The sequence below is a fragment of the Schistocerca nitens genome, chromosome 4 (assembly GCF_023898315.1).
Source record: "Schistocerca nitens isolate TAMUIC-IGC-003100 chromosome 4, iqSchNite1.1, whole genome shotgun sequence".
NCBI lineage: Eukaryota > Metazoa > Arthropoda > Insecta > Orthoptera > Acrididae > Schistocerca > Schistocerca nitens.
The window spans coordinates 576828827-576855583 of record NC_064617.1 but is presented as its reverse complement, the minus strand read 5'-3'; the positions used below and the strand labels follow the sequence as shown (position 1 = coordinate 576855583).

At 41.3% G+C, this 26757-nt stretch overlaps 1 protein-coding gene across 1 annotated transcript in view; it reads left to right on the top strand.

Annotated features, from left to right (window-relative positions):
* Window positions 1-26757, top strand: part of LOC126251318 (fatty acyl-CoA hydrolase precursor, medium chain-like) — a 177353-nt gene that overhangs the window by 70895 nt on the left and 79701 nt on the right. The window contains exons 4-5 of the mRNA XM_049951647.1: window positions 10085-10270; window positions 15326-15519. Of these exons, the coding sequence (XP_049807604.1) occupies window positions 10085-10270; window positions 15326-15519 (380 nt within the window). The remainder of the gene's footprint in view (window positions 1-10084; window positions 10271-15325; window positions 15520-26757) is intronic.

Below are 26757 nucleotides of genomic sequence, written 5' to 3'. Positions count from 1 at the left end.
TTTTTATTGCACTGTCACGTATCCTTGGTACCATTGCAGGACTTCCTACGTTGCTGTGACGTCCGTTACCAAAAGAGTTTGATACATACCTTTTGCTACTCAGTCCATCGGATGTTATATTTTATCGGCTTCTGTCATATTAGGATCTACAGCATAGCACAGAGCCAAAACTTTCAGTATGTACGACCATGTCGTTCCGTGAAAATGTTAGACCCCGTTCTCTGGTTGTTGTTACGCTAAGGAGATTTGCTACAAATGTTTTGCTTAGTTCGGTCTGCAAACTGTCCCAGGTAACGAGCTTCTCCTCATGTCCTCGAACCATTTTTGGACTGTGCCGTGCAAGTAAAAGTACCCATTTACCCATCACATCACGTCGTCCCACCTATCGTATTTGATAACTCTGTCGAATCTTTTCCATTATTTAGTCGGGTCCTGACCAACGTCCAACACTGATGGATGCTTGATATGCAGCTGAGTTGCTGTTGATTTGGAATCAATTTTATTCCTGAACTTACTGATCTAAAAATGTTGTAGTCTCCCGTTTGTTTTTCGGTTTCTGTCTGTGTAGGCATTGGCTTTTAGGTTGCCTAATTGCAGCCACGGTCATGCGGATGTTTTAAGTTCCCCGGGTCTCCAACAAAAAATATCACATCATGAAAAGCATGATCGTGCAGCATTATTCGTCAGGAGACATGTTTGATGTTGTTTGGTTGCCTGGTGCTTCTTTTTCCTGTTTGACGCTGTTTCGGCGACTTGTGCATCAATGAAGATGAGATGAAATAGTTGGTACAACACCCCAGACCCCGTTCCTGAGTAAAGGAATTCTCCAACCGTGTCGGAAATTTAACCCAGAACCCCGCGATTTAGAGTCAATAACGCTAACGATTAGACCACGAGGTGCAGGGTGTCGCGTCATAATTACAACCTAGTTCAAAGCCGGTAGCAGGGTCGTCACTGAAGTAATTTACCAACGAAGGGCAGGTCTCAGACACGCCCAGATGATTCGGCTCATGTTTGGAGAGCTGCATCAAGCCAATCTCAGGACTGAAGACCACAACAACAACATTGGCAGGTTGATTTTGTACAACCTAGAATGAAAGAAGTATTCTGGGTCAATACCCCCTCGTTTTTGAGAAAACCACCCCTAAATTTCAAGAAGCACAATCGATACAGAATTAACGGTATCGATAAATAATTGAAAACTGAGCATTTCTTATCACATGTGTGATCCGCAAACGTATACAATATTTTCCTATAAATCGAAGGAAGAAACTCTTACCGGTGCCACTTACACTGAGACGAAAGAAGTCATGGGATACCTCCTAAGATCGTGCCGGACCTCATTTTTCCCGTCTACTGACTGGTTTGATGCGGCCCGCCACGAATTCCTTTCCTGTGCTAACCTCTTCATCTCAGAGTAGCACTTCCAACCTACGTCCTCAATTATTTGCTGGATGTATCTCTGTCTTCCTTCACAGTCTTTACCACGTATTCCAATCTCTGTCTTCCTCTACAGTTTTTGCCCTCTACAGCTCCCTCTAGTACCATGCAAGTCATTCCTCATGTCTTAGCAGATGTCCTATCATCCTGTCCCTTCTCCTTATCAGTGTTTTCCACATATTCCCTCCCTCTCCGATTCTGCGTAGAACCTCCTCATTCCTTACCTTATCAGTCCACCTAATTTTCAACATTCGTCTATAGCACCACATCTCAAATGCTTCTATTCTATTCTGTTCCGGTTTTCCCACAGTCCATGTTTCACTACCAAACAATGCTGTACTCCAGACGTACATCCTCAGAAATTTCTTCCTCAAATTAAGGCCGGTATTTGATATTAGTAGACTTCTCTTGGCCAGAAATGCCTTTTTTGCCATAGCGAGTCTGCTTTTGATGTCCTCCTTGCTCCGTCCGTCATTGGTTATTTTACTGCCTAGGTAGCAGAATTCCTTAACTTCATTGACTTCGTGACCATCAATCCTGATGTTAAGTTTCTCGCTGTTCTCATTTATACTACTTCTCATTACCTTCGTCTTTCTCCGATTTACTCTCAAACCATACTGTGTACTCATTAGACTGTTCATTCCGTTCAGCAGATCATTTAATTCTTCTTCACTTTCACTCAGGATAGCAATGTCATCAGCGAATCGTATCATTGATATCCTTTCACCTTGTATTTTAATTCCACTCCTGAACCTTTCTTTTATTTCCATCATTGCTTCCTCGATGTACAGATTGAAGAGTAGGGGCGAAAGGCTACAGCCTTGTCTTACACCCTTCTTAATACGAGCACTTCGTTCTTGATCGTCCACTCTTATTATTCCCTCTTGGTTGTTGTACATATTGTATATGATCCGTCTCTCCCTATAGCTTACCCTTACTTTTTTCAGAATCTCGAACAGCTTGCACCATTTTATATTGTCGTACACTTTTTCCAGGTCGACAAATCCTATGAAAGTGTCTTGATTTTTCTTTAGCCTTGCTTCCATTATTAGCCGTAACGTCAGAATTGCCTCTCTCGTCCCTTTACTTTTCCTAAAGCCAAACTGATCGTCACCTAGCGCATTCTCAATTTTCTTTTCCATTCTTCTGTATATTATTCTTGTAAGCAGCTTCGATGCATGAGCTGTTAAGCTGATTGTGCGATAATTCTCGCACTTGTCAGCTCTTGCCTTCTTCGGAATTGTGTGGATGATGCTTTTCCGAAAGTCAGATGGTATGTCGCCAGACTCATATATTCTACACACCAACGTGGATAGTCGTTTTGTTGCCACTTGCCCCAATGATTTTAGAAATTCTGATGGAATGTTATCTATCCCTTCTGCCTTATTTGACCGTAAGTCCTCCAAAGCTCTTTTAAATTACGATTCTAATACTGGATCCCCTATCTCTTCTAAATCGACTCCTGTTTCTTCTTCTATCACATCAGACAAATCTTCACCCTCATAGAGGCTTTCAATGTATTCTTTCCACCTATCTGCTCTCTCCTCTGCATTTAACAGTGGAATTCCCGTTGCACTCTTAATGTTACCACCGTTGCTTTTAATGTCACCAAAGGCTGTTTTGACTTTCCTGCATGCTGAGTCTGTCCTTCCGACAATCATACCTTTTTCGATGTCTTCACATTTTTCCTGCAGCCATTTCGTCTTAGCTTCCCTGCACTTCCTATTTATTTCATTCCTCAGCGACTTGTATTTCTTTATTCCTGATTTTCCCGGACAATGTTTGTACTTCCTCCTTTCATCAATCAACTGAAGTATTTCTTCTGTTACCCATGGTTTCTTCGCAGCTACCTTCTTTGTATCTATGTTTTCGTTCCCAACTTCTGTGATGGCCCTTTTTAGAGATGTCCATTCCTCTTCAACTGTACTGCTTACTGCACTATTCCTTATTGCTGTATCTATAGCGTTAGAGAACTTCAAACGTATCTCGTCAGTCCTTAGTACTTCTGTATCCCACTTCTTTGCGTATTGATTCTTCCTGACTAATGTCTTGAACTTTAGCCTACTCTTCATCACTACTATATTGTGATCTGAGTTTATATCTGCTCCTGGGTACGTCTTACAATCCAGTATCTGATTTCGGAATCTCTGTCTGACCATGATGTAATCTAATTGAAATCTTCCCGTATCTCCCGGCCTTTTCCAAGTATACCTCCTCCTCTTGTGATTCTTGAACAGGGTATTCGCTATTACTAGCTGAAACTTGTTACAGAACTCAATTAGTCTTTCTCCTCTTTCATTCCTTGTCCCAAGCCCATATTCTCCTGTAACCTTTTCTTCTACTCCTTCCCCTACAACTGCATTCCAGTCGCCCATGACTATTAGATTTTCGTCCCCCTTTACATACTGCGTTACCCTTTCAATATCCTCATACACTTTCTCTATCTGTTCATCTTCAGCTTGCGACGTCGGCATGTATACCTGAACTATCGTTGTTGGTGTTGGTCTGCTGGCGATTATGATTAGAACAACCCAGTCACTGAACTATTCACAGTAACACACCCTCTGCCCTACCTTCCTATTCATAACGAATCCTACACCTGTTATACCATTTTCTGCTGCTGTTGATATTACCCGATACTCATCTGACCAGAAATCCTTGTCTTCCTTCCACTTCACTTCACTGACTCCTACTATATCTAGATTGAGCCTTTGCATTTCACTTTTCAGATTTTCTAGTTTCCCTACCACGTTCAAGCTTCTGACATTCCACGCCCCGACTCGTAGAACGTTATCCTTTCGTTGATTATTCAATCTTTTTCTCATGGTAACTTGGCAGTCCTCTCCCGGAGATCCAAATGGGGGACTATTCCGGAATCTTTTGCCAATGGAGAGATCATCATGACAGTTCTTCAATTACAGGCCACATGACCTGTGGATACACGTTACGTGTCTTTAATGCAGTGGTTTCCATTGCCTTCTGCATCCTCATGTCGTTGATCATTGCTGATTCTTCCGCCTTTAGGGGCAATCTCCCACCCCTAGGACAAGAGAGTGCCCTGAACCTCTATCCGCTCCTCCGCCCTCTTTGGCAAGGCTGTTGGCAGAATGAGGCTGACTTCTTATGCCGGAAGTCTTCGGCCGCCAATGCTGATTATTTATCAAAATGTAGGCAGTGGCGGGGTTAGAACCCAGGACCGAAGACGTTTTGATTATGAATCAAAGACGCTACCCCAAGACCACGGGTCTGCTGGCTCTATGGCCGTCCATAATTGAGAAAGTGTTGCCGGTGTATGATGCTGTGCACGAACTGACCTGTCGGGTATGTTCCACAAATGTTCGATGGGACTCATATCGGTCGATCTGCGTGACCAGATCAATCACTCGAACTGTCCAGAATGATCTTCAAACCAGTCGTGAACAATTGTGACCCGGTGACACGGCACATTTTCATCTATAAAAGTTCCATCATTGTTCTGAAGCCCATGAACAAGTGAAAATGACCTCCATTTAGCCGAACATAACTTCCCGTCTGGGGATACGCTGCGCCTACACGCCTGCGCCGTCTGCGCCGCTCATACAAAACAAAGTACTCAAAATCATAAGCAATGCTCTACGATACACACGCATCACGGACCTCCACCGGGAATACCGACTTGAGACTCTCACGGAGGTAGTCCACAAACTGGCCACAAGACTATACAGAAACTCCAGACACTCGCAGAACCCGTTTATTCTGAATCTGGGGAACTACGACCACAACCATAGATGGAAACATAAAAGACCAAAAGACATACTTGCAAGGACATAACATCTATGGCCAAGCATACGCAAACATAACGGCACAGGCGAGCCCCTGTTAATCAGACGCATTTACTGGATTTCCAGCTGAAATACACTGCCGAATAACTGGCGCCACACAGGGAAGCCGTACCGTACACTGCATGCAAACAAGCTCCACACATCCCCCACACAGTGAGATGATCTATGGCCGATCTCCCACTACTGTATAACGATCTTGATTGTTCCAGGAATGTAGCAGCTGCAGCAACTGGGACACATCGCCATCGCTTGTCACGGTAATGATGCATGATACCTATACTAACAAATCCAACCTTGCATGAGCTATCGCAGCTAGTAAGCCACTACTGCTCCCATCCCACTGTCGCAGAGGTTTTTTTCCCACGGCACGAGCCATGGCATTTTTTCCCCTCAGCTCTTCAAATCGCTACCCTCACTCGCGTTTCGTCCACTATCTATCACCTGGTGGACCGTGTTAATGCGTAGCCTTACCCAGACGCACGGACAACATCACAGCCCAGCATCCTGTGATCCACTTACTAGATAACTAGCATGTTTACGGAGGTGACAGTAGAACTTTTGGTTTTTCCCGTCAATTATCGGTACAGTTAAAGCAGAGGACCCCGTCCATTCCATGTTAACACAGCCCGCACCAATATGGAGCCACTACAGCTTGCACATTGACTGATTGACAACTTGGATCCATGGCTACGTTGGTTCAGCGCTACACTTCAAACTCTAAAATCAGCTCTTACCAACCGAAATCGGAAAGCATCTGACCAGGCCACGGTTTTCTAGTAGTTTAGGGTCCAATCATATGGTCAGGAGCCCAGGAGATGCACCGCAGGCAAAGTCGTGCAGTTATCAAAGGCACTGGCGTAGGTCGTCTGCTGCCGCAGACAATTAACGCAAAATTTCGCCGCACTGTCCTAACGGATACGTTCGTCGTACGTCCCACGTGTGTTGCAGTGTTGCTTGTCTATTAGCTCTGACAACCCTATAAAAACTCCGCTGCTCTCGGTCTTAACTGAAGGTCGTTGGCCTCTGCGTTGTCCGTGGTAAGAGGTAATGCCTGAAATTTGGTATTTTCGCGCACTCTTGACACTATGGATCTCTTAAAACGGAATTCCATAACGATATCCGAAATGAGGTGTTCCATGTGTCTAGTTTCAAGTAGCATTCCGCGTTCAAAGTCTGTTAATTCCCGTTTTGACGCCATAATAACGTCGGAAACCTTTTCGCGTGAAGCACCTTCAGGTCCGCCTTTTATACCTTGTGTAGCGATACTACCGCCATCAGTATATGTGCATATCGCTGTCCCGTGGCTTTTTGTGAACTCGGTGTAGTTATCCACATGGTAAAACCTGTTAAACGAAATCGCCACTGGCGTTTCGGTCAAGGCTTCAGTCTGCAAAACAGAGAACCTGTGCTCAGTCCACAATGCGTTATGCAGTTCATTTATTTTTAATTTATATTTTTTGCCTCGAAATTGGTATGAATGGGAAGGTTAATAATGTAAGTAAATGAATAATGAATAACAACGTGAGAGGTAAATAAATTTATCAAACGACTTGGTTTAGTGAATATTTAAAATTGTGAACCTCGTTGTAAGAATGCAATTTTGTGTAACATTGCTAGGAGTATGAGCACTCAACGTACGTTAATGCATAAGGGAAGAAATGAACGATTGTTCTAATTGTAGTATACATATGTAGTATAAGTAAAATAACGATTTCGAAAGGGGCAGTACTGTATCACAGCGTATGGACAATTGGTGCCTAATGTTTTCCTGTGCTTATAAGAAACTAATAATTAATTTGGTCCTATGGGTAGAGAAGAGGTCAATCGTTTAAGTGACTTATGAAAAAATGTGTACGTCAGTTTCCATAAATCTAGGAAAGTGAAAAATTCAACTTCAAAACATATCTTGGAAACAGTTTTAAACCGAATGCCCCTTATAACATTTTTGACTGATATTGGATTCCTAAAGTGCATGAACAAATACCGTCACGTGTGACAGCATGTTAACGGATGAAGAGAGTCAATCGACTCTCACTTTTTCATTATCCATCGATCTGGTCAATTTTGAGCCGATTGCACGTCATGAATTTTAGGGGTGCTGTTTTCTAAAACGGTGGGGTGTTGAAGCCAAAACGTGAGTATCTTAGAGTCTTTCATTTTACGTTACACTCAAGCGATGTACCAAATATGTAGTGGCGGCTTGTTACCATCTACTAATGTGCTACAGCACCATGCAAAAATAGCACTAAAATTATGCTATTTCTCTTCGAATGTGGGACGGAAATCACACCAAAATTATGTCGCTTCTCTTAAATTGGTTGCCGGTGTGCATATAAAACGGACTAAATTATGATTTTTAGCAGTCTCTCCGCCATAGCTAGAAACCAGTGTTGTCTGCTGAAATGATGGTCAGCTACATTATGATCAACTCAGAGAAGGAGCACAGCTGTTTTCTACTGCGAGTGCTCCTAAGTGATGCCATCCGTTGCGGCGTTGCGGCACCTATGACTGCTACATTGCTCACAGCATCAGGTCAGTATTGCATTGTGCACTGTGAGGAATTTTTGAGGAGAAGTTGGTGTGACCTCTTCTAAAGAAGAGGTGCGACGGGCGGTGGATGAGTGGCTGCCCATAAGACCAAAAGAAATGTATTACAGAGGAAGCAGTGCACTGTCTACGCGTTTGAGGAAGTGTGTTGAATGACAAGGAGACTATGTCGGAAAATGATACACTTGTGCTCCAGGGCTGCCAACTTGTGTTCAATAAAAATATTTAAGGTTTTCATTTGAAACCCTCGCGCATTTTAGTGACTAGAACTGTATTCTAACACTAGTGCAACGAGAGGCACTAAGGGAGTTATTTCAAATATGCACACTTCTTTACGTTTAACTGAACAATTTTTTGTTGAAATAATATACAACCAGAAACCTTGATGCAACGACGGAGAATGGCATGGGAACTCCACTTGGCGGTGTTTACGTCGCTACATTCTCGGATACTCTCGATATTATAGCTAAAAGTTTCGACGCCAACCTTAACAAGCACCGTATGACTGTACTCGTCCTTCGGAAAGTTTTCACATGTCATTAAAAAGTACATCGTTCTGTTAAGGAAATACTTTTTAGTACTTCGTTTGATGTAAGAATTCGAATCAAGAACAACTGCCAACATGAGTCACTTAAAAGTAGATATCCTCGGTGTTACGAAACAACTTAAACATTTACGAGAGGAAAGGATTCCGCTCCAGATTGTATACCAGTCAAGTTCCTTTCAGAGTATGTTGATACAACAATTCCTCACTTAACAATCATATTCAACTGTCGGCTCGCAAGATCAGTATCCAAAGACTGGACAGTTGAACAAGTCACACCAATACCCAAGAAGGTAAACAGGAATAATCTGCGGAATTATTGACCCATATTACTAATGTTTATTTGCTGTTGGATATTGGAACATATGCTGTGCTCGAAAAATTACGAATCACCTCGGAAAAAAAGATTTATTGACAAATAGCTAACTAGCTCTTTATTCTCAGAAGTAATGAGTGATATCGACAGGAGACGTCAAATTGATTCCACATTCCTTGATTTCCAGAAGTCTTCTGATAAAGGTCCTCGCAAGCGACCTATAATCAAACTGCGTGTCTATGGTGTATCGTCTTAGTTGTGTGACTGGATTCGTAATTTCCTGACAGAAAGGCCACAGTTCGTAATAACTGACGGAAAGTCATCGAGTAAAACAGAAGTAATATGTGGCGTTTCCCAAGGCAGTGTTGTTCCTAATCTACATAGAAGATTTGGCAGAAAATCTGAGAAGCCCTCTTATTGTTAGCAGATAATGCTGTTATTTACCGTCATGTAAAGTCATCATACGATCAAATCGAGTTGCAAAATTATTTAGACAGAACATCTGCAAAGTGTAAATGTGGCAATTGGCTCTAAACCACATGGGTACTAAAAACAGTGCGATAAGCTTCAGTTACACTACAAATCTCGCAAATCTAAAGTCTGTAAACTCAATTAAAATACTTAGCAATTACAAATACGAATAACTCAAACTGGAACGATGACATAGATAATTTTGTGGGTAAAAGAACGGAAGACTGTGATTATTGGGAAAACACTTAGAAAATGTACTAGGTCTGCTGAACAGGTAGCTTACACTACGCTTGTCCTCGCTCTTCTGGAGTTTTGGCATACGATTTGGCATCAGCGTCAGATAGGATTGATGCAGGACATTGAAATAGTTGAAAGAAGAGCAGTTCGTTTTGTATTATCGCGAAATAAGGGTGACAGTCCTAGGAATATGATATGGGAATTGGGGTAGCACTCATTAAAGCATAGGCATTTTACATTGCGGAAGGATAGTCTCATGAAATCTCAGGTACCATCTCTCCCCTAAGAGTGTGAAAATATTTTGTTGGCACGCACCAACACAGGGAGAAATGATCATCAAGATAAGAGAAATAAGGGTTCTAATCTAAAGACTTACGTTTTCGTTTTTCTTGCACGCTGTTCGACAATGCACTATAGAGAAGTAGCTTAAATGTGGTTCGATGAACCTTCTGCCGGGTACTCAATTGTGAATTGTAGAGCAATAATGGAGGTGTCTATTTAGATGAGAGGATTAAATACAAAAAGAAATGCGTCCTCTTTGGGGCGCTATCATTTGCCAAAAATCGCGTTCTGTTATCTTGCTCCGTTCACGAAACAAAAGAGACGTAATATATCGTGCGATCAATATTAGATATGAGATTCGGCACATGACATTAGCAAAGTTCTACATCTTTATTTATGCCTTACAAATATGTTTTGTTGTTTAAGGCTTCCTGAGTACAGGCGATGAGGCTTCTCCGGGGAATTATGGCTTCAAGGACCAGGTGGCAGCGCTTAGGTGGGTTAAGGAGAACATCGAAGCGTTCGGCGGCGATCCTGGGAGCGTCACCATCTTTGGAGAGAGCGCTGGCGGTGGAAGCACTCACTACCTCATGCTGTCTCCGCTGGCCGAAGGTAAGTCAGGCCCAGCATCTTTCTGCCTGCGTACTAAGGAAAGCGTACAGGATTGTGTGATATTTAAAGTGACACCAAGCTTCAAGCCAAATTAATCTGGCAGCTACAAGTTCTGCCAAATATATTGCGCACATTGCGCTTCGATATTTGTATCCAAAATGTAATCTAATATGACCTGTGCACATTGATATGACGCTACCTTGACATTGCAGTTAGTGTTACAACTTCCAGGAACCCATTATTGCCAGTCTCATCTGGCGAAATTCTCTTCAGCTACCTGTGAAAACGGGAAAAATGCTTACAATCCTCATAAAGTTATTGAAGTTACATATCTAAAACTAAACTGGCTATATTTATCTTCCTGTTGGTAGTACATTAGTATCTATAGTCTATTTTATTTCAAACAGTATCCTGAAACATCCCAAAACAGATTTTTTTGTGCATAAAGGAAACATTAAAAAAATTTTAATTCTTAGGAAATTCAACTCAAAGTTATATTTGATCTACGGCTCGCTTCTGTTGTTCCTCATACATACCAGCTGCAAATCTTCATGGTTTACTTGTGCCTCATCTTCTCTCTTCCTTTCGTTGGCCTGTTTAGTAGCCTCAAAGACTCACTTTACCGCTTTGGCCACTCTCATGGAATCAACTGCCAACAGTGGCTACTTCATACTGAACCCAGAATATATTCCTAGCAACTCTGGATCCTCGCATCAGCGTGAAAATACTTTCTTGGACTCATAGTAACTTTCAAGAATGAGAAAATAGTAAAAATTAAAACTTCAGAAATGTTTATAATCAAAACAAAGCTCAAAAACCGAAGGTATACAAGGGAAACATTAGATCGTCGCAAAGTGCATTTTCTAACAGGGCTGCCAACTTGAGAAACAGTTGTATAGTATGTATATTTCTCGAGTGGAAGTGTAATGACAACATTCAACGTGTGAAAGTAGTGTAGACAGGCCTGTTGCCGAATATCGAGAGATCTTTAAAGTCGGTTTTTAAATATTTTCCCCACGAATAATTCAGTTTTTTAACTAGCATTTTGTTCAAAAAATTATAATTATTGTTTCAAGACGAAAAACAAACAAATCGTTTTCATGAAGTGGATTCACAAGCAAGTGAGATTTATACTATAAGTCTCTGTTGGAGCTCAAAATCACCTAGTAACTGATGAGCGAAACTTTCTGTTTGCAGGTGACGTCTTGTTTGAGATTAAAATATTTACTGGTATCCATTGACACTAGTCATTAACAGTGGCACCTAGAGAACAGGTATGTCTTGTTTTCGTTTGTCATTGCAATTTGGTAGTGAGGAAAACGTTGACTGACATCGTTCTTCATACTCCGCGTCAACGTGTGGCTGGTCTTGTAACTGGGTACGACAGCTGCTAAGAAAAGCAAGGGAATATTTCAGCTTTTAGGAGTACGAATAATAAAGAGCTGCTATGTACAAACCAAGTATCATGTTGGCCACTGCTTTACTTTTACAATCAAATAGACCCAACCACAAATAATCCTAAGTAGCTTGGCGGTATTTCTTAATATATGTAGACATATTTCAAGTTGGGGTCTGTGAGATCAGGAGTAGTTTTATGCATACGGAAGACTGAAGGGCTATAAAACGTTAAACTGGAGCCAACATAAAACTGCAAACTGTAATGTATTATAAGAGGCAGTGAAATGAAAACCTAACACCCACCACAACGGCCCCATGCAATGGTTCCATTCAAAACTACTAATCAGACGTATTAAGACATTTATCCTACTGGGAGACGAGACGATCAGCTGCTGTCCCATAGAATGCGGTCGGCCGCTGGCGGATCCTCAACTGCACCCGCTCTTGCACTTCCTTGTCCGACTGAAGTCGACGTCCAAGCATATTTTTCTTCAGGTTGTACAAATCACATGCTGAAAAATCTGGGTTGTACAGAGGGTGCTGTAGTGTTTCCCAACCAAATCGCCGAGGTGGAGCCTTGGTATGATTGGCATTGGAGGGGCAGACATTATCGTACAACAGCTTGATTCTTTCCGACAGCATTCCGACAGACCAAGGGCAAACAGCAGAGCCAGCAGTGGAAACATCCCATCTTTGGTTTTATTTTGCGGGGAAGACATCGGATGTTTCTACTTTTGGGTCTGCTGTTAGCCCTCTATCTGTCGGAATGCTGTCGGAAAGAATCACGCTGTTGTATGATAAAAACGCATTCCACAGTACTGCTGTCGCAAGTGTTGGGTTTTCATTTCACTGACCCTCATATTTACAGTACATGTTTTCATATTTATTACGTGTTCTGGAATATGTTCAAGATGCTATCAGGGTTTTGTGCAAGAATTATATTTCTCATCCAGATTAACATTCACTCAGTATTCCGAAAGAAAAGACATCATAAATCTCCAAAATAAAGACGTTTCAAATCTTCAAAATAAGACTGCACTGGAGTCAGAGAAATCATCTTCAAGATTAATGCACTGTATTATGTTCAGTAAAAGGCTTACCCAGGGCTCGGTCGCCCAGTCCCAATTGCAAGTTGCCTCTCTAATGGCTTCCAGGGGTAACAAAAATTTGATTTTCAACCTTTCACTCAATTATTGACCGAATTAAGAAATTGAAAATGCTGTCATAACGAGTCATTCACAACTATTCTCATGTTCAATGTTTAACACATAAAAATAAGTATTACATTTTATTTATTTATTTATTTATTGTATGGCAACAACAGAAAATATTGAGAAATACATGCAGTTAAAATTATACATTTAAGGATTGAATCACAAAGCTAATATGTTTTAATTCTTAAAGTTAATAATTCTGTAATACTAAAAGGAGGATTTTTAAACTCTAAAATTAAGACTATTAATTAAAACAATATAATTAATTAGAATTCAACATCTACTGAATGAAGCCAATTTGATAGCAGAGGGAGCAGCATTAATAAAATCATTGAGTGGTCCTGGGTACTTTCTCAGAGGCCAGTCTCCGACAATATACTGAGCGGTTTGTTCTTGGCTACCACAACTGCAGGCTGGAGAGTCTCGAATTCCCACTTGTGTATCATAGCATTGCACCTGATGTGACTGGTTCTTATACTGTTCAGTCGTGTCCACTCACTTCTCCTCAGATCAGATCCTGGTAGACTGAAAGGTATATCTTGAACACCTTGATTTTCATTGTTGCAGCATTCAACCTCTTGCACCAATCTTCTTTAAGGTCAAACTTCTTGTTCATTCTTCCATTATACCATAGTGGGGTGCGTGATATCAAGCGGTCTGAAGGAGGCTCATTTAAGACTATATGAACTGGATTCGGGCGTAGTTGGGGTGATGCAGCTTCCTCCATTCTGGACAGGTTGCTTCTTGGCGTCACTGCTGCTGAAATGTTACAAATGATGTGCAGCGAAGGGATCAGTGTGGATTTTATTATACCCGTGATAATTCTCATTGATTCATTCAATTGGATGTGTATTTCCTTGTATGGGCTCTGTATGGCCATAATGGGTATATTAGTGTCAGAGCTGTAGTCTGTACAGTGGATGCTTCGGCACCCCATGTTGTGCCAGCCAGTTTATTTATGATTTGCGGTCTTTAGCTTTGAATAGTGTAACAACTCTGTATATGCCTTGAGGCAGTCAACTCAAGGCACGCAAAAATACCCAGACTATATGTATTGACCCAGCATTTTAAAAATGAGAACACTTAGCCACATCGGGCGAACTATAAACACAATTTCAAACCCTTATGAAACTTTTTCTCACTGTTAGTGGTCACAAAACGACAAAAGGAAAATTCATTGCTTACTGTATTTTCGAAGTTCATGCAGTAAGACTTCAGTAACAGCCATAATGTTTTATATTATTAGTTGTTTACTACTGACTGTATTCGCTACACATTTTGCAGACGGTATCAGCATATATCAGTGGGCGTACCTGTAATGTTATATCATTTTGCTATATATAGTTCTGGAGATACGATGATATAAACAATGGGATAGTGGAAAAACTAGCTCTTGCTCAAAACGGTGCGACACTATACTCAACCAGTACTTGATAATCAAAGCTCTTCCTTAAAATCGAAAAAAATAATCTAAAAGAAAGAAAAAGCACGTACCACAAAGGAATTATCCAAATAGGGTGGAAATCGTAGAGACAAACATGTGATTGTTAAGAAAAACTCGATGATTTATTCAAGAGAAAGAGCTTCTCAAATTGAGCAAGTAAATTATGAAGTGGTCCAACTCTGACCTTTATACAAGCAGTTATTAAGCTTCGCATTGATTGATAGAGTTGTTGGATGTCCTCCTGGCGGATATCGTGCCAGATTTGGTTCAATTGGCTCGTCAGATCGTCATAATCCCGAGGTTGCTGGAGGGCCATGTCCATAATACACCAAAAGTTTTCAGATGGGGAGAGATCCGACGGCTTTGCTGGGAAAGGTAGTGTTTGGCAAGCACGAACACTGTCATATCTTCAGCCTGGAATCTCATTGACTGGAGTAGAACTGTCTTCAGTGATGAGTCTCGCTTCGAAGTGAGCCCCAATGACCAGCGAAGACGTGCCTCAAGATGAACTGGACAGTGGTAGGATACCAACCTGACTGTCGCCCACCGTACAGCCTGACAACCACGAGTGGTGGTCTCAGGTGTCATTTATTTTCACCCAGGATCCTTTGGTTGTCATCCGCAACACCTTCATGGCGCAGCGGTACGACGTCGGTATAGTACGGCCCGTTTTGTTGGAATTCATGGTAAACCATCCTGGGCTTACATTTCAGCAAGATAATGCCTGTCCACACACGGCGAGAGTTTTTACTACCGGTCTTCATGCTGTTTTTATCTTATCTTCATCAAACATCAGATCTCATCCATGAAAAAAGCACCAACAACTGGCTTCATCAGGCGTGAGCATACACAAGAAAATGTGCTGTTCATTACATAAAAGGATAGGTACACAAGCAGTCAGTTGATAACGACGTGTCAGAAATGAGAATTTCATAGTAAAGTAATTTTCAGTTACAAGAGTGTATGCAAATTTCAATGACAGTTTCGTTTAATTTGCAGGTCTTTTCCACCGGGCGATATCCCAGAGCGGCGTAGCGCTATCGCCATGGGCAATTTCTGAGACAGGAGGTGAGCGCAATGCGCGAAAGTTGGCTGCACTCATGGGATGTCCAATAGAGCCCAGTGCAGCGCTGGTCGACTGCCTCAGAAATGTAGACGACTATAAGCTGACTGCTGCACAGCTTCAATATGCGGTTGGTATCTTAACTGTTTTATTCAGTTGATGCATAGATAACTTCGTACTACCTGTTACTGTCATACTTTCTGCACAATGTAAGATACTCTGTTTTGTTGGCAGAAGAGCCAACACCGTGTTACTAGAGGAGGCCGAAATGCACGCTTTTTAGCTCACGCAGGCTTGCGTGAGGAGGGAAGAACTATACTGACGTGAAGTCTGGAACATGACTCGGAATTAGAATTCAGAAAGCGGGCGTAATTAGTTTGATACTTAAGTTTAAACCATTAATGATGAACGTCCCTCTTGACGGTACATGATTCACAATATTATCAGTTCAGAATACATTCTTGAAGAATATGGCGCCTTGCTAGGTCGTAGCAAATGACGTAGCTGGAGGCTATGCTAAACTGTCGTCTCTGCAAATGAGAGCGTATGTAGTCAGTGAACCATTGCTAGCAAAGTCGGCTGTACAACTGGGGCGAGTGCTAGGGAGTCTCTAGACTAGACCTGCCGTGTGGCGGCGCTCGGTATGCAATCACTGATAGTGGCGACACGCGGGTCCGACGTATACTAACGGACCGCGGCCGATTTAAAGGCTACCACCTAGCAAGTGTGGTGTACGGAGGTGACACCACATACTCGACTTCATAAAATTACAAATTAAAGTAGACAAGTAAAACAAAATATGTAGTTAATTGAAGTAAGCATCAGAAGCACATGAAATCTATGCCCCTGATGATGTAAATAAGTGACAATAATGTCAGACCATTAATTTTTTTTTTTTTTGCATCGTCAGTCACTGACTGGTTTGATGCGGCCCGCCACGTTCTCTCCTGGGTCAACCTTTTCATCTCAGAGTAGCTATTTCACCCTACATCCTTAATTATTTGCTGGGTGTACTCCAATCTCTGTCTTACTCCTCAGTTTTTACCCTCTCTAGCTCCCTCTTGTACCATGGAAGTTAATTCCTACGCTATGTGATCAAAAGTATTCAGACACCTGGCTGAAAATGACTTAAAAGTTCGTGGTGCCCTCCACCGGTAATTATGGAATTCAATATTGTGTTGGCCCACCCTTAGCCTTCATGACAGCTTCTACTCCCGTAGGCATACGTCCAATCAAGTGCTGGCAGGTTTCTTGGGGAACAGCAGCCCATTCTTCACGGAGTGCTACACTGAGGAGAGGTATCGATGTCAATCGGTGGGGTCTGACACGAAGTCGGCGCTCCAAAACATCCCAAAGATGTTCTGTAGGATTCAGGTCATGACTCTGTGCAGGCCAGTCCATTACAGGAATGTTACTGTCGTGTAACCACTCCACCACAGGCCGTGCATTATGAACAAGTGCTTGATCGTGTTAAAAGGTGCAATAGCCATCCCCGCATTGCTCTTCAACAGTAGGAAGCAAGAAGGTGCTTAAAACATCAATGTAGGCCTGTGATGTAATAGTGCCACGCAAAAAAAGGAGTGCAAGCCCCCTCCATGAAAAACACGACCACACCATAATACCATTGCCTCCTAATTTTACTGTTGCCACTACACACGCTGGCAGATGGCGTTCACCGGGAATTTGCCATACCCACACCCTACCATCGGATCGCCAAATTGTGTACCGTGATTCGTCACTCCACACAACGTTTTTCCACTGTCGGAAGTTTACTCTCCTTACACCAAGCGAGGTGTCGTTTGGCATTTACCGGCATGATGTGTGGCTTATAATCACCCGCTCGACCCTAAAATCCAAGTTTTCTCACCTGCCGCCTAACTGTCGTTGTACTTGTAGTGGATCCTGATGCAGTTTGGAATTCCTGTGTGATGGCCTAGATAGATGTCTACCTATTACACATTACGATCCTCTTCAACCGTCGGCGGTCTCTGTCAGTCAACAGACAAGGTCGCCCTGTACGCTTTTGTGCTGTGCGTGTCCCTTCACGTTTCCACTTCACTATCACATCGGAAACAGTGGACCTAGCGATATTTAGGAGTGTTGATATCTCGCGTACAGATGTGTGACACAAGTGACACCCAACCACCTGACCACGTTCGAAGTTCGTGAGTTCTGCGGAACGCCCCATGCTGCTCTGACACGATGTCTAATGATACTGAGGTCGTTGATATGGAGTACCTGGCAGTAGGTGGCAGCGCAATGCACCTAATATGAAAAACATATGTTTTGGGGGGTGCCCGTATACTTTTGATCATAAGTGTATCCTCCTGTCCCTTCTTCTTGACTGTGTTTTCCATATATGCCTATCCTCGCCGACTCTCCGTAGAACCTCCTCATTCATTACCTTATCAATCCACCTTATTTTCAACATTTTTGTGTAGCAACACATCTCAAATACTTCGATTCTCTTCTGTTAAGGCTTTTCCACAGTCCATGCCTCATTAGCATGCAATACTGTGCTCCAAACGTATATTCTCAGAAATTTCTTCGTCAAGTTAAGAACTATGTTTGATACTAACATATTTCACTTGGCCAGTGCCAGTCTACGCTTTAGTCCTCCTTGCTTCGTCTGTCGTAGGTTATATTCCTGGATAGGTAGAAGGATTCCTTAACTTCGTGTCCTTCGTCATCCCCAGTGACAATATTAAATTTCTTGCTGTTCTCATTTCAGCTAAGCCGGTTCATTCAATTTAACACATCCTGTAATCCTTCTTCGCCTTCACTGTGGGTAGTAATGTCACCAGCGAAATTTATCATTAACACCCTTTCACCCTGAATTTTAATCCCACTCTTGAATCTTTCTTTTATATCCATCACTGCTTCTTCGTGAACTGTAGGGGAAAAAGACTACATCCCTCTCTTATACTCCTTTTAATCTGAGCACTTCGTCCTTGGTCTTCCGCTCTTACTGCTCCCTCTTGGTTCTTGTACATATTGCATAACGCCTGTCTTTTCCTATAGCTCAGACAAGTTTCTATCAGAGTTTGGAACATCTTACCCCATTTTAGATTGTCGAAGGTTTTTCAAGTCGACAAATCTAATGAATGTGTCTCGATTTTTCTTTGGGCTTACTTCCATTACCAACCGCAACGTCAGGACTGCATCTTTTGTGCCTTTACTTTTCCTGAAGCCAAACTAATGGTCATCTAGCACGTCCTCAATTTTCTTTTCCATTCTTCTGTACATTATCTTAGCAGCAACTTACATGCAAGAGCTGATAAGTTGATTAGTTATAATTCTCGCACTTGCCTGCTCTTGCTGTCTTCGGAATTGTGAGGATAATTTTTTCTAGAAAGTCAGATGGAACATCGCACAGTCTCTTACATTCCCCCCACCAACATGAATAGTCATTCAGTTGCCACTTACCCAGTGGTTTTATTAATTCTGATGGAATGTTATCTATCCCTTCTACCTTATTCGATATTCAGATTCCAAAACTCTTTTAAATTCTGATTCTGCTGCTGGATCCCCTGCGTATTCCCTGTAGACTCCTGTTTCTCCTTCTATTAGGACATCGGACATGCCTTCCCCCTTTGAGAAGCCTTCAAAGTACTGTACCCTCTCTCCTCTGCATTTAGCAGCGGAATTCCCACTGCACTCTTAATGTTACCGCCCTTGCTTTTAATTTCACCGAAGATTGTTATGACTGTTCTGTGTACTCCGTCCATTCTTCTGACAATCATTTCTTTTCCGATTTCATCACGTTTTTCAGGCAACCGTTTTGCCTTAGCTTTCCTGTACTTTCGATTTACTTCGATCATGACTGACTTGTATTTTTGTATTCCTGATTTTCTCTGAACATATTGGTTGAGTATTCTCTATTAATAACGTATATTAATTGCAGAACTCAGTTAGTTTTTCTCAATTAGTTTTTATCCTCTGTCGTTCCAACTACCAAGGCCATTTCGTCCTACAACCCTTTCTTCTACTCCCTCTCCTATTACCTTCCTCATTTCAACGCCCGTGACTAATAGATTTTCATCTCCCCTTACATAACGAATTACTCGTTCAATATCCTCACATACTTTCTCTGTCTCTTCACCCTCTGCTTGCGACGTCGGCATGTATACCTGAACTGTTACGGTCAGTGTTGGTTTGCTGTCGATTCTGATGAGAACAGCCTTTATCACTGAACTGTTCATTGTAACTCATTCTCTGCCCAGCCTTCCTACTCGTAACGACTCCTACTCCCGTTGCACCATTTTCTGCCGAAGTTGATATTACCCTACACTCATCTGACCAGAAACCCTTGTCTTCTTTCCATTTGACGTCACTGATCCTCACTATACCTATATTGAGTACTTTTCCTGATTTTTTTCAGCAATTTTCCAGGTTTTGGCACTCTGCATGTGAAGTTGTCTGTAATTGTCAATAACATAACCTCTAGGTGTCCTACATCACGACACCGCTTTCTCTCTCCTCTGGGGAGAAGTGAACGATCGATTTAGTTCACTTACTGTTAGTTTGAGGAAGCAGTCGATGTCGGATTTGATTCGGAAATGTTATTGTTAGCAAACTGCCAACAGTACGTTTTATTATCAAAATTATTACTCACTTTAAACACTTTTAAATACACTAGGTGTTAGCAATGTTCCAACCTTAAAAGTAGTCAGAACACTTCACAAATAATTGTACCGAAAGCTATTTAGGAAGTACATAGGAGCAATGATGGCTTGCTAATCATCTAAACTCCTCTGCCAGTCTAGAACTCTCTCGATGCCACTAAGCGCTCGTACCAGGCAACTCGAGCGGTTCTAGGCGCTACAGTCTGGAACCGCGCGACCGCTAAGGTCGCAGGTTCGAATCCTGCCTCGAGCATGGATGTGTGTGATGTCCTTAGGTTAGTTAGGTTTAAGTAGTTCTAAGTTTATGGGGACTGATGACCTCAGAAGTTAAGTCCCATAGTGCTCAGAGCCATTTTTGAACCAGGCAACAACAGTACTTTGGACTCATCAAATTTCTCGTTGTTTTTATGCGGTCCGCCACGAAATACTCTCCTGAGACAATTTCTTCATCTCAGAGTAGCTCTTTCAACATACATCCTCAATTATTTGCTGAGTAAATTCCAATCTCTGTCTTCCTCTACAGTTTTTACCCTCTACAGCTCCCATTTTTACCTTCTACATCTCCCACTAATACCGTAGACGTTATTCCCTGACGTATTAACAGATTCTCACCATCCCGCCCCTTCTTCTTGTCAGTGCCTTCCATGCCCTCCTTTCTTCCCTGATTCTGCAGAGAACCTCCTCACTCCTTACCATAGAAGTCCTCCAAATTGTTAACATTCTTCTGTAGCACCGCTTCACAAATGCTTCAGTTCTCTTCTCTTGCTGTTTTCCCATAGTCCATGTTTCACTACCATACAATGCTGTGCTCCAAACGCATATTTTCAGAAATTTCTGCCTCAAATTAAGGCCAATGTTTGACATTAATAACCTTCTCTTGGCGGGGAATGCTCTTTTTGCCTGTAGTATACTGCTTTTGATGTCCTCCTTGCTCCGTCCATCATTTGTTGTTTTGCTGGCTAGGTAGTAGAATTCCTTGACTTCTTGTACTTCATGATCCCCAGTTTGGTGTTCTCATTTCTGCTACTCCTTACTACTTTCACCTTTCGTCGATTTACTTTCACTCCATATTCCATACTCATTAGACTGTAGATTACATTCAGCAGATTCTGTAATTATTCTTCACTTTCACTGAGGATAGCAATGACATCAGCGAATATTATCACTGACGTCCTTTTACCTCGAATTTAGATCCTACTCTTGAATCTTTCTTTTATTTCTGTCATTGTTTCATTCATGTCAGATTGAACAGTAGTGGCGAAAGACTACATCCCTTCCTTAAACCCTTTTTAATCCGAGCACTTCGTTCATGTTATTTCACTGTTATTGTTACATCTTAGTTTTTGTACATATTGTATGTCATCCATTATTCCTCTATAGCTTACGCATCTTTCGAACATCTCGCAGCATTTTACGTTGTCGGACGCTTTTTCCGGGTCTACAAATCCTATGAAAGTCTCTTGAATTTTCTTCAGTCTTAATTCAGTCATCAACCGCAACCTCAGAACTGCCTCTCTGGTGTTTTTATCTTTCCTGAAGTCAAACTGATCGTCATCCACGGGATGATTTTAGAAATTGCTGTGGAATATTACCTATCCCTTCTGCATTATTTGGTCTTAAGTCATCCAAAGCACTTTTACGATCTGATTGTGGTACTGGATCCGCTACCTCTTCCCTGTTGGCTACTGTTTCTCTTCTTCCATCTCGTCGTCAGACAAGTCCTTACAATCGCAGGGACTTTCAACGTACTCTTTCATGTACCCACTCTCCCCTCTGCATTTACCAGTGTAATTCCCATTGCGCTTTTAATGTTACCATCCTTTCTTTTAATTTCACAAAAGCTTCTTTCCTCTTTTGTGTATGCTGAGACAGTCTTTCCGACAGTTATTTTTTTACCTTTTTCCTTATATTTTTCACGCAGCCGTTTCGCCTTAGCTTCCCTGCACTTCCTATTTATTTTATTTCATTCCAAAGTCACTTGTGTTTCTGTAATTATAAATTTCTCTGGACGTTTTTGAACTTCCTTCTTTCATCGATAAATTGAAGTATTTCTTTTGTCACCCATAGTTTCTTCACAGTTACCTTCCTGGTGCCTACTTTTCTCTTTCCAACTTAAGTGAGTGCCGACACGTTAATTCCTCTTCAACGGAACTGTCCGCTGAGCTATTCATTATCACAGTGTTTATAGCCTCAGAGAATTTCAAGTATATTTCTTTATTTGTTAGCACTTCTGTATCCTACTTCTTTGCACAGTGGTTCTTCCTGAGTAGTCTCTTAAACTTCACCCCACTCTTCATTATTGCTAAATTATGACTCCAGTCAATAACTTCTCCTGGGTAAACCTTACAACCTGATATTTGATTTCGAGATCCCTGCCTGATCATGTTGTAGTGTAAATGAGATCTTCCCATATCTCCTGGTCCTTTTCAGGTATACCTACTGGTCTTGTGAGTTTTGAACGCAATATTCGCTATGACTGGATGAAATATACTCCGGAACTCTTTCTCTCTCATTCCTACTACCAGTCCCATATTCTTCAATAACTCTCTCCTATTCATTCTCCTATGAGTATTAGATTATCATCTCCCTATGCATACTGAATTACCTGTTCAATGTCATCACATATTTGCTGTATCTATTCTTTTTCTTCTCGAAACTTCGGTTTGTATACCTGAATTAAAGCTGTCAGTGTTGGTTTACTGTCGATTGTGATGAGAACAACCCTACCACTAACCAGTTCATAGTAGCTCGCTCCCTGCCCTACCTTTCTATTCATAACAAACTCTACTTCTGCTATACCATTCTCTACCACTGTTAATATTACCCTATAATTGTCTGAGCAGAGACCGTTGTCTTCATTCCTTTTCACTTCAGTGACGCCCACTGTATCTAGACTGATCCTTAGAATTTCCCTTATAAGATTTTCTAGCTTCTCTACCACATTCAAACTTCTGATATTGGTTGGTTGGTTGGTTGGTTGGTTTGGGGAAGGAGACCAGACAGCGAGGTCATCGGTCTCATCGGATTAGGGAAGGAAGTCGGCCGTGCCCTTTTGAAAAGAACCATCCCGGCATTTGCCTGGAGCGATTTAGGGAAATCACGGAAAACCTAAATCAGGATGGCCGGACGCGGGATTGAACCGTCGTCCTCCCGAATGCGAGTCCAGTGTCTAACCACTGCGCCACCTCGCTCGGTCTTCTGATATTCCTTGCCTTGACTCGTAGAACGTTATCGTTTCGTTTGTTGTTCAATCTTTCTCTCATGGTCACCTTCCCCTCGCCAGTCTTTTCACAGAGATCCAAATGGGGGACTATTCCGGAATTCTTTGGCAGTGGAGACATCATAATTATACTTTTTCAATTACAGACCACACGTCCTCTCGATACACATTACGGATCTTTAATGCAATGATTTCCATCACCTTCTGCATCCTCATGCCTTTGATCATTGTTTCTTGGTGATTTCTCCTTTTAGGGGCACTTTCCCACTCCAAGGACAAGATAGTGCCCTGAGCCATTCTGCGCTCCTCTATCCTCTTTGTCAAGGCTGTTTTCAGGATGTGGTGATTTCATATGCCGGAAGTGTTCGGTTACTTTCGCTGAAGATATTTTATTCAGAATGGTAAATTAAGAAGCATTTCAACTATTTACATTTAATGGATGGCACCACATGAAAACATAGCTTCTAAGCATAAGTATATGTGACATTAACGAAAAAATTTCTCATACATAGTTCAAGACAATGTTTGTAAACCAGGGCTAAGAATATATATATTTACAGCAAGTGTGCATAACAAAGAAGAGTAGTAATTAATGTGCTTGTTAGTATTAAAAAAGAAGCACAGTTTTAGTGCACAATCTCTAGCTCTTTCTGCAAAAATATGTAACGTGTTCTTTAACTTTCAAGAATGTTAATTAGCAAAATAACTAAATGTGTGTCTTAAATAATCAACTACTTTCTAATTATAACTGTTTTTTGCAGAAGAATGTAAATCATCACATGTTATCCTACCTAGCCCATCACTCATTAAGTAAACTTCATTATGATTAACAAATGGATATGAAGGAGCCTGAATTTTCTCATTTATATTATTATGGCAGACAGACGTCAACTTCTTGCTTAGTAACGGATTAAAAATAATCTCATCATTAATAAAGTAGATACCCAAAATATGTAAACGTCCCAAGTGGTTCAAATGGCTCTGAGCACTATGGGACTCAACTGCTGTGGTCATAAGTCCCCTAGAACTTAGAACTACTTAAACCTAACTAACCTAAGGACAGCACACAACACCCAGCCATCACGAGGCAGAGAAAATCCCTGACCCCGCCGGGAATCGAACCCGGGAACCCGGGCGTGGGAAGCGAGAACGCTACCGCACGACCACGAGATGCGGGCAAACGTCCCAAGTATAATGCAGAAATGGTAATAGTTGATACATGCAGGAATGAAAAAAGAAGAAAGTGGGAAAGGGAGAGGGGAGCTACATAAATACATTAGAATTTGAAATACCCAGATGTGCACAATTTGCGTTGTACTATTTTGTCTTAAACGATCACTGTACTCGCAGGTACTGTGGTTTCTAAAGAACATGAAAAGAACTGTACATACTACACAGAAAGTTGAAGGCTCGCGTTGTCGCTCCACGGCGTATGACCTTGTTGATAAACAGACTGCGGGGAGACAAGTGCTCAGCTAATCCTCACAGGGTAGTAGAGTGCGACGCCAGGTTTGCACAGCACGGACTGGAGCTCCGCTCGTCAGAAAGTATGCCAGCTGTCTTCCGCGTTGTGACTCATCAGTGCTCCACGAGGAGGTTATCTTTATTCATGGAAACACGGTGACATAGCTTTGCACACCAGCACCTCTCAAACACAGAGAGGAAACAGATTGCAGTATCACTTTAAACCAAAAGCTGGCTCTGGAACATCATAAAAATAACAATCCAATTGAAAAATGAAAACACTGTAATGATGTTAAATACACATTCATTTATAAAAAAATGGATAAATCCTTCCAGAAATTAAAGTCCTGAAACTCATCAGTAGTTATTATCACTCGAAAATAAACTTATTCACAAATTGAGCATACACTGTCCATCTATTTCGGTTACTGTTACGCTTGAATTTCTTCTCAGAAATGGGTGTAAAGTTCCAATTACTGCCCTTGGCACCCTCGTTGTAGCTTAACAAATTACGAGCTTTGTTCTCCTGATCCTTGGCCAAATACCCAATTGAGAATATTGTTCTGAATTTTGTAGAAGTCGTAGCATATTCCACACGAAACTTTCCTGTGATGTAGTAAACAACGTAGGTTTACTGTGCTTAACAACCGATATTATCCGCCTCATTCGGATTTCGTGAAAATAAAACTTTAAATTTTACCTTCATAACGAAAGTGTCAATGTTTACGTCAGAATATCAGTTATCATCGCGGTTTCTAATGTGTTAACTAATCAGTATTCTCTCGTTTCAAACACTGATCCGTTTCAGCATTACAACTACAATTTTATCTAGCTAGTTAATGTTAATTCCAAGATCGTAAAGAAGTTGTCATATATCAGAAATCAGTTTGACGTCGGAATTATTTTAATCACTTCACCTCTGACGGTCAACAACGGCAACATCAAATACTGCACTCGATTCTGTTGACTGATTATCTTCCTATAGCTGTAATTTTAATTGAGACTGATCAGCCACGACGTCATCTTCTCTCTCTTCATCATATTGTGTACTGTCATAATTATGAGGAGAATTTTCATGTTTCGTCGGTTTCAACCTCGTTTATCAAATTTGTAAGTAAACAATGTAAGTCATTATATTTAACTAACACCTTTCGATCCTACATTTTGTTCAAATCTGGGCTCAATCTATGATTATCTGACTTTAATTCTCGCTTACTACCATCTACTTTTTTTAGAAAACATTGGTTTTATTTTTTACATATTGAATATTTACACTCATTTCTTGTAAAAACTGCGTTAACATATCCTCCTTTCCTACACTCTCAACATGATTCTTGTCTGTTTCTACAGCTCCTGCTTCGATGTCCACATTCAAATTTCAACTTTAATTATCTGTTTCATCTACAATTTGATTTCTGCTAATTATTCCCAGTTCGTTACTGAGATCAGCGCCAACTCTTTCCTCATTAATACTGTCGTCTTCATCATTTATGTCACTCTTCTCAGTCTGACATTTTACTGTACATCTGTGCTGGCGTTCAGGCGCCAGATGCGAGGATTGTTGTAGGATGCCATATCCTTGTCACCCGCCTCCATTCGTCTCGGACCATTATATGTGCAATTTTACGACGACATTGCCTCCCTGCACTCCAAGAATTTAACAACATATTTACTTAATTTACTAATAGTTTGAGGAAACAGGCAGTAGTGGGTTCGACTGAGAACAGATATTGTTGGTGAATCATCAACAGTACAAATCACTACCGAAATTATTACTTATTTCAAACACTTTTAAATACACTTGGTTTTAAATATATTCTGCATGCCACCATTATGCTATATCACCCTAGTCTCAGACTGTCTGACATCATTTCTAGGTCAAAACTCTTACTAATTAAGATAAGAGTGATGTCAATATAAGGCAGCCATAAGTTGATAATAAGTAATACATTACATTAATTAAGATAACTGGAATAATGTGCTGTATCAAAAAGTGTAGTATAAAATACCATCATTTCTCACGCATCTATTGAAATGTGAAAGCGGTCAACATCATAAA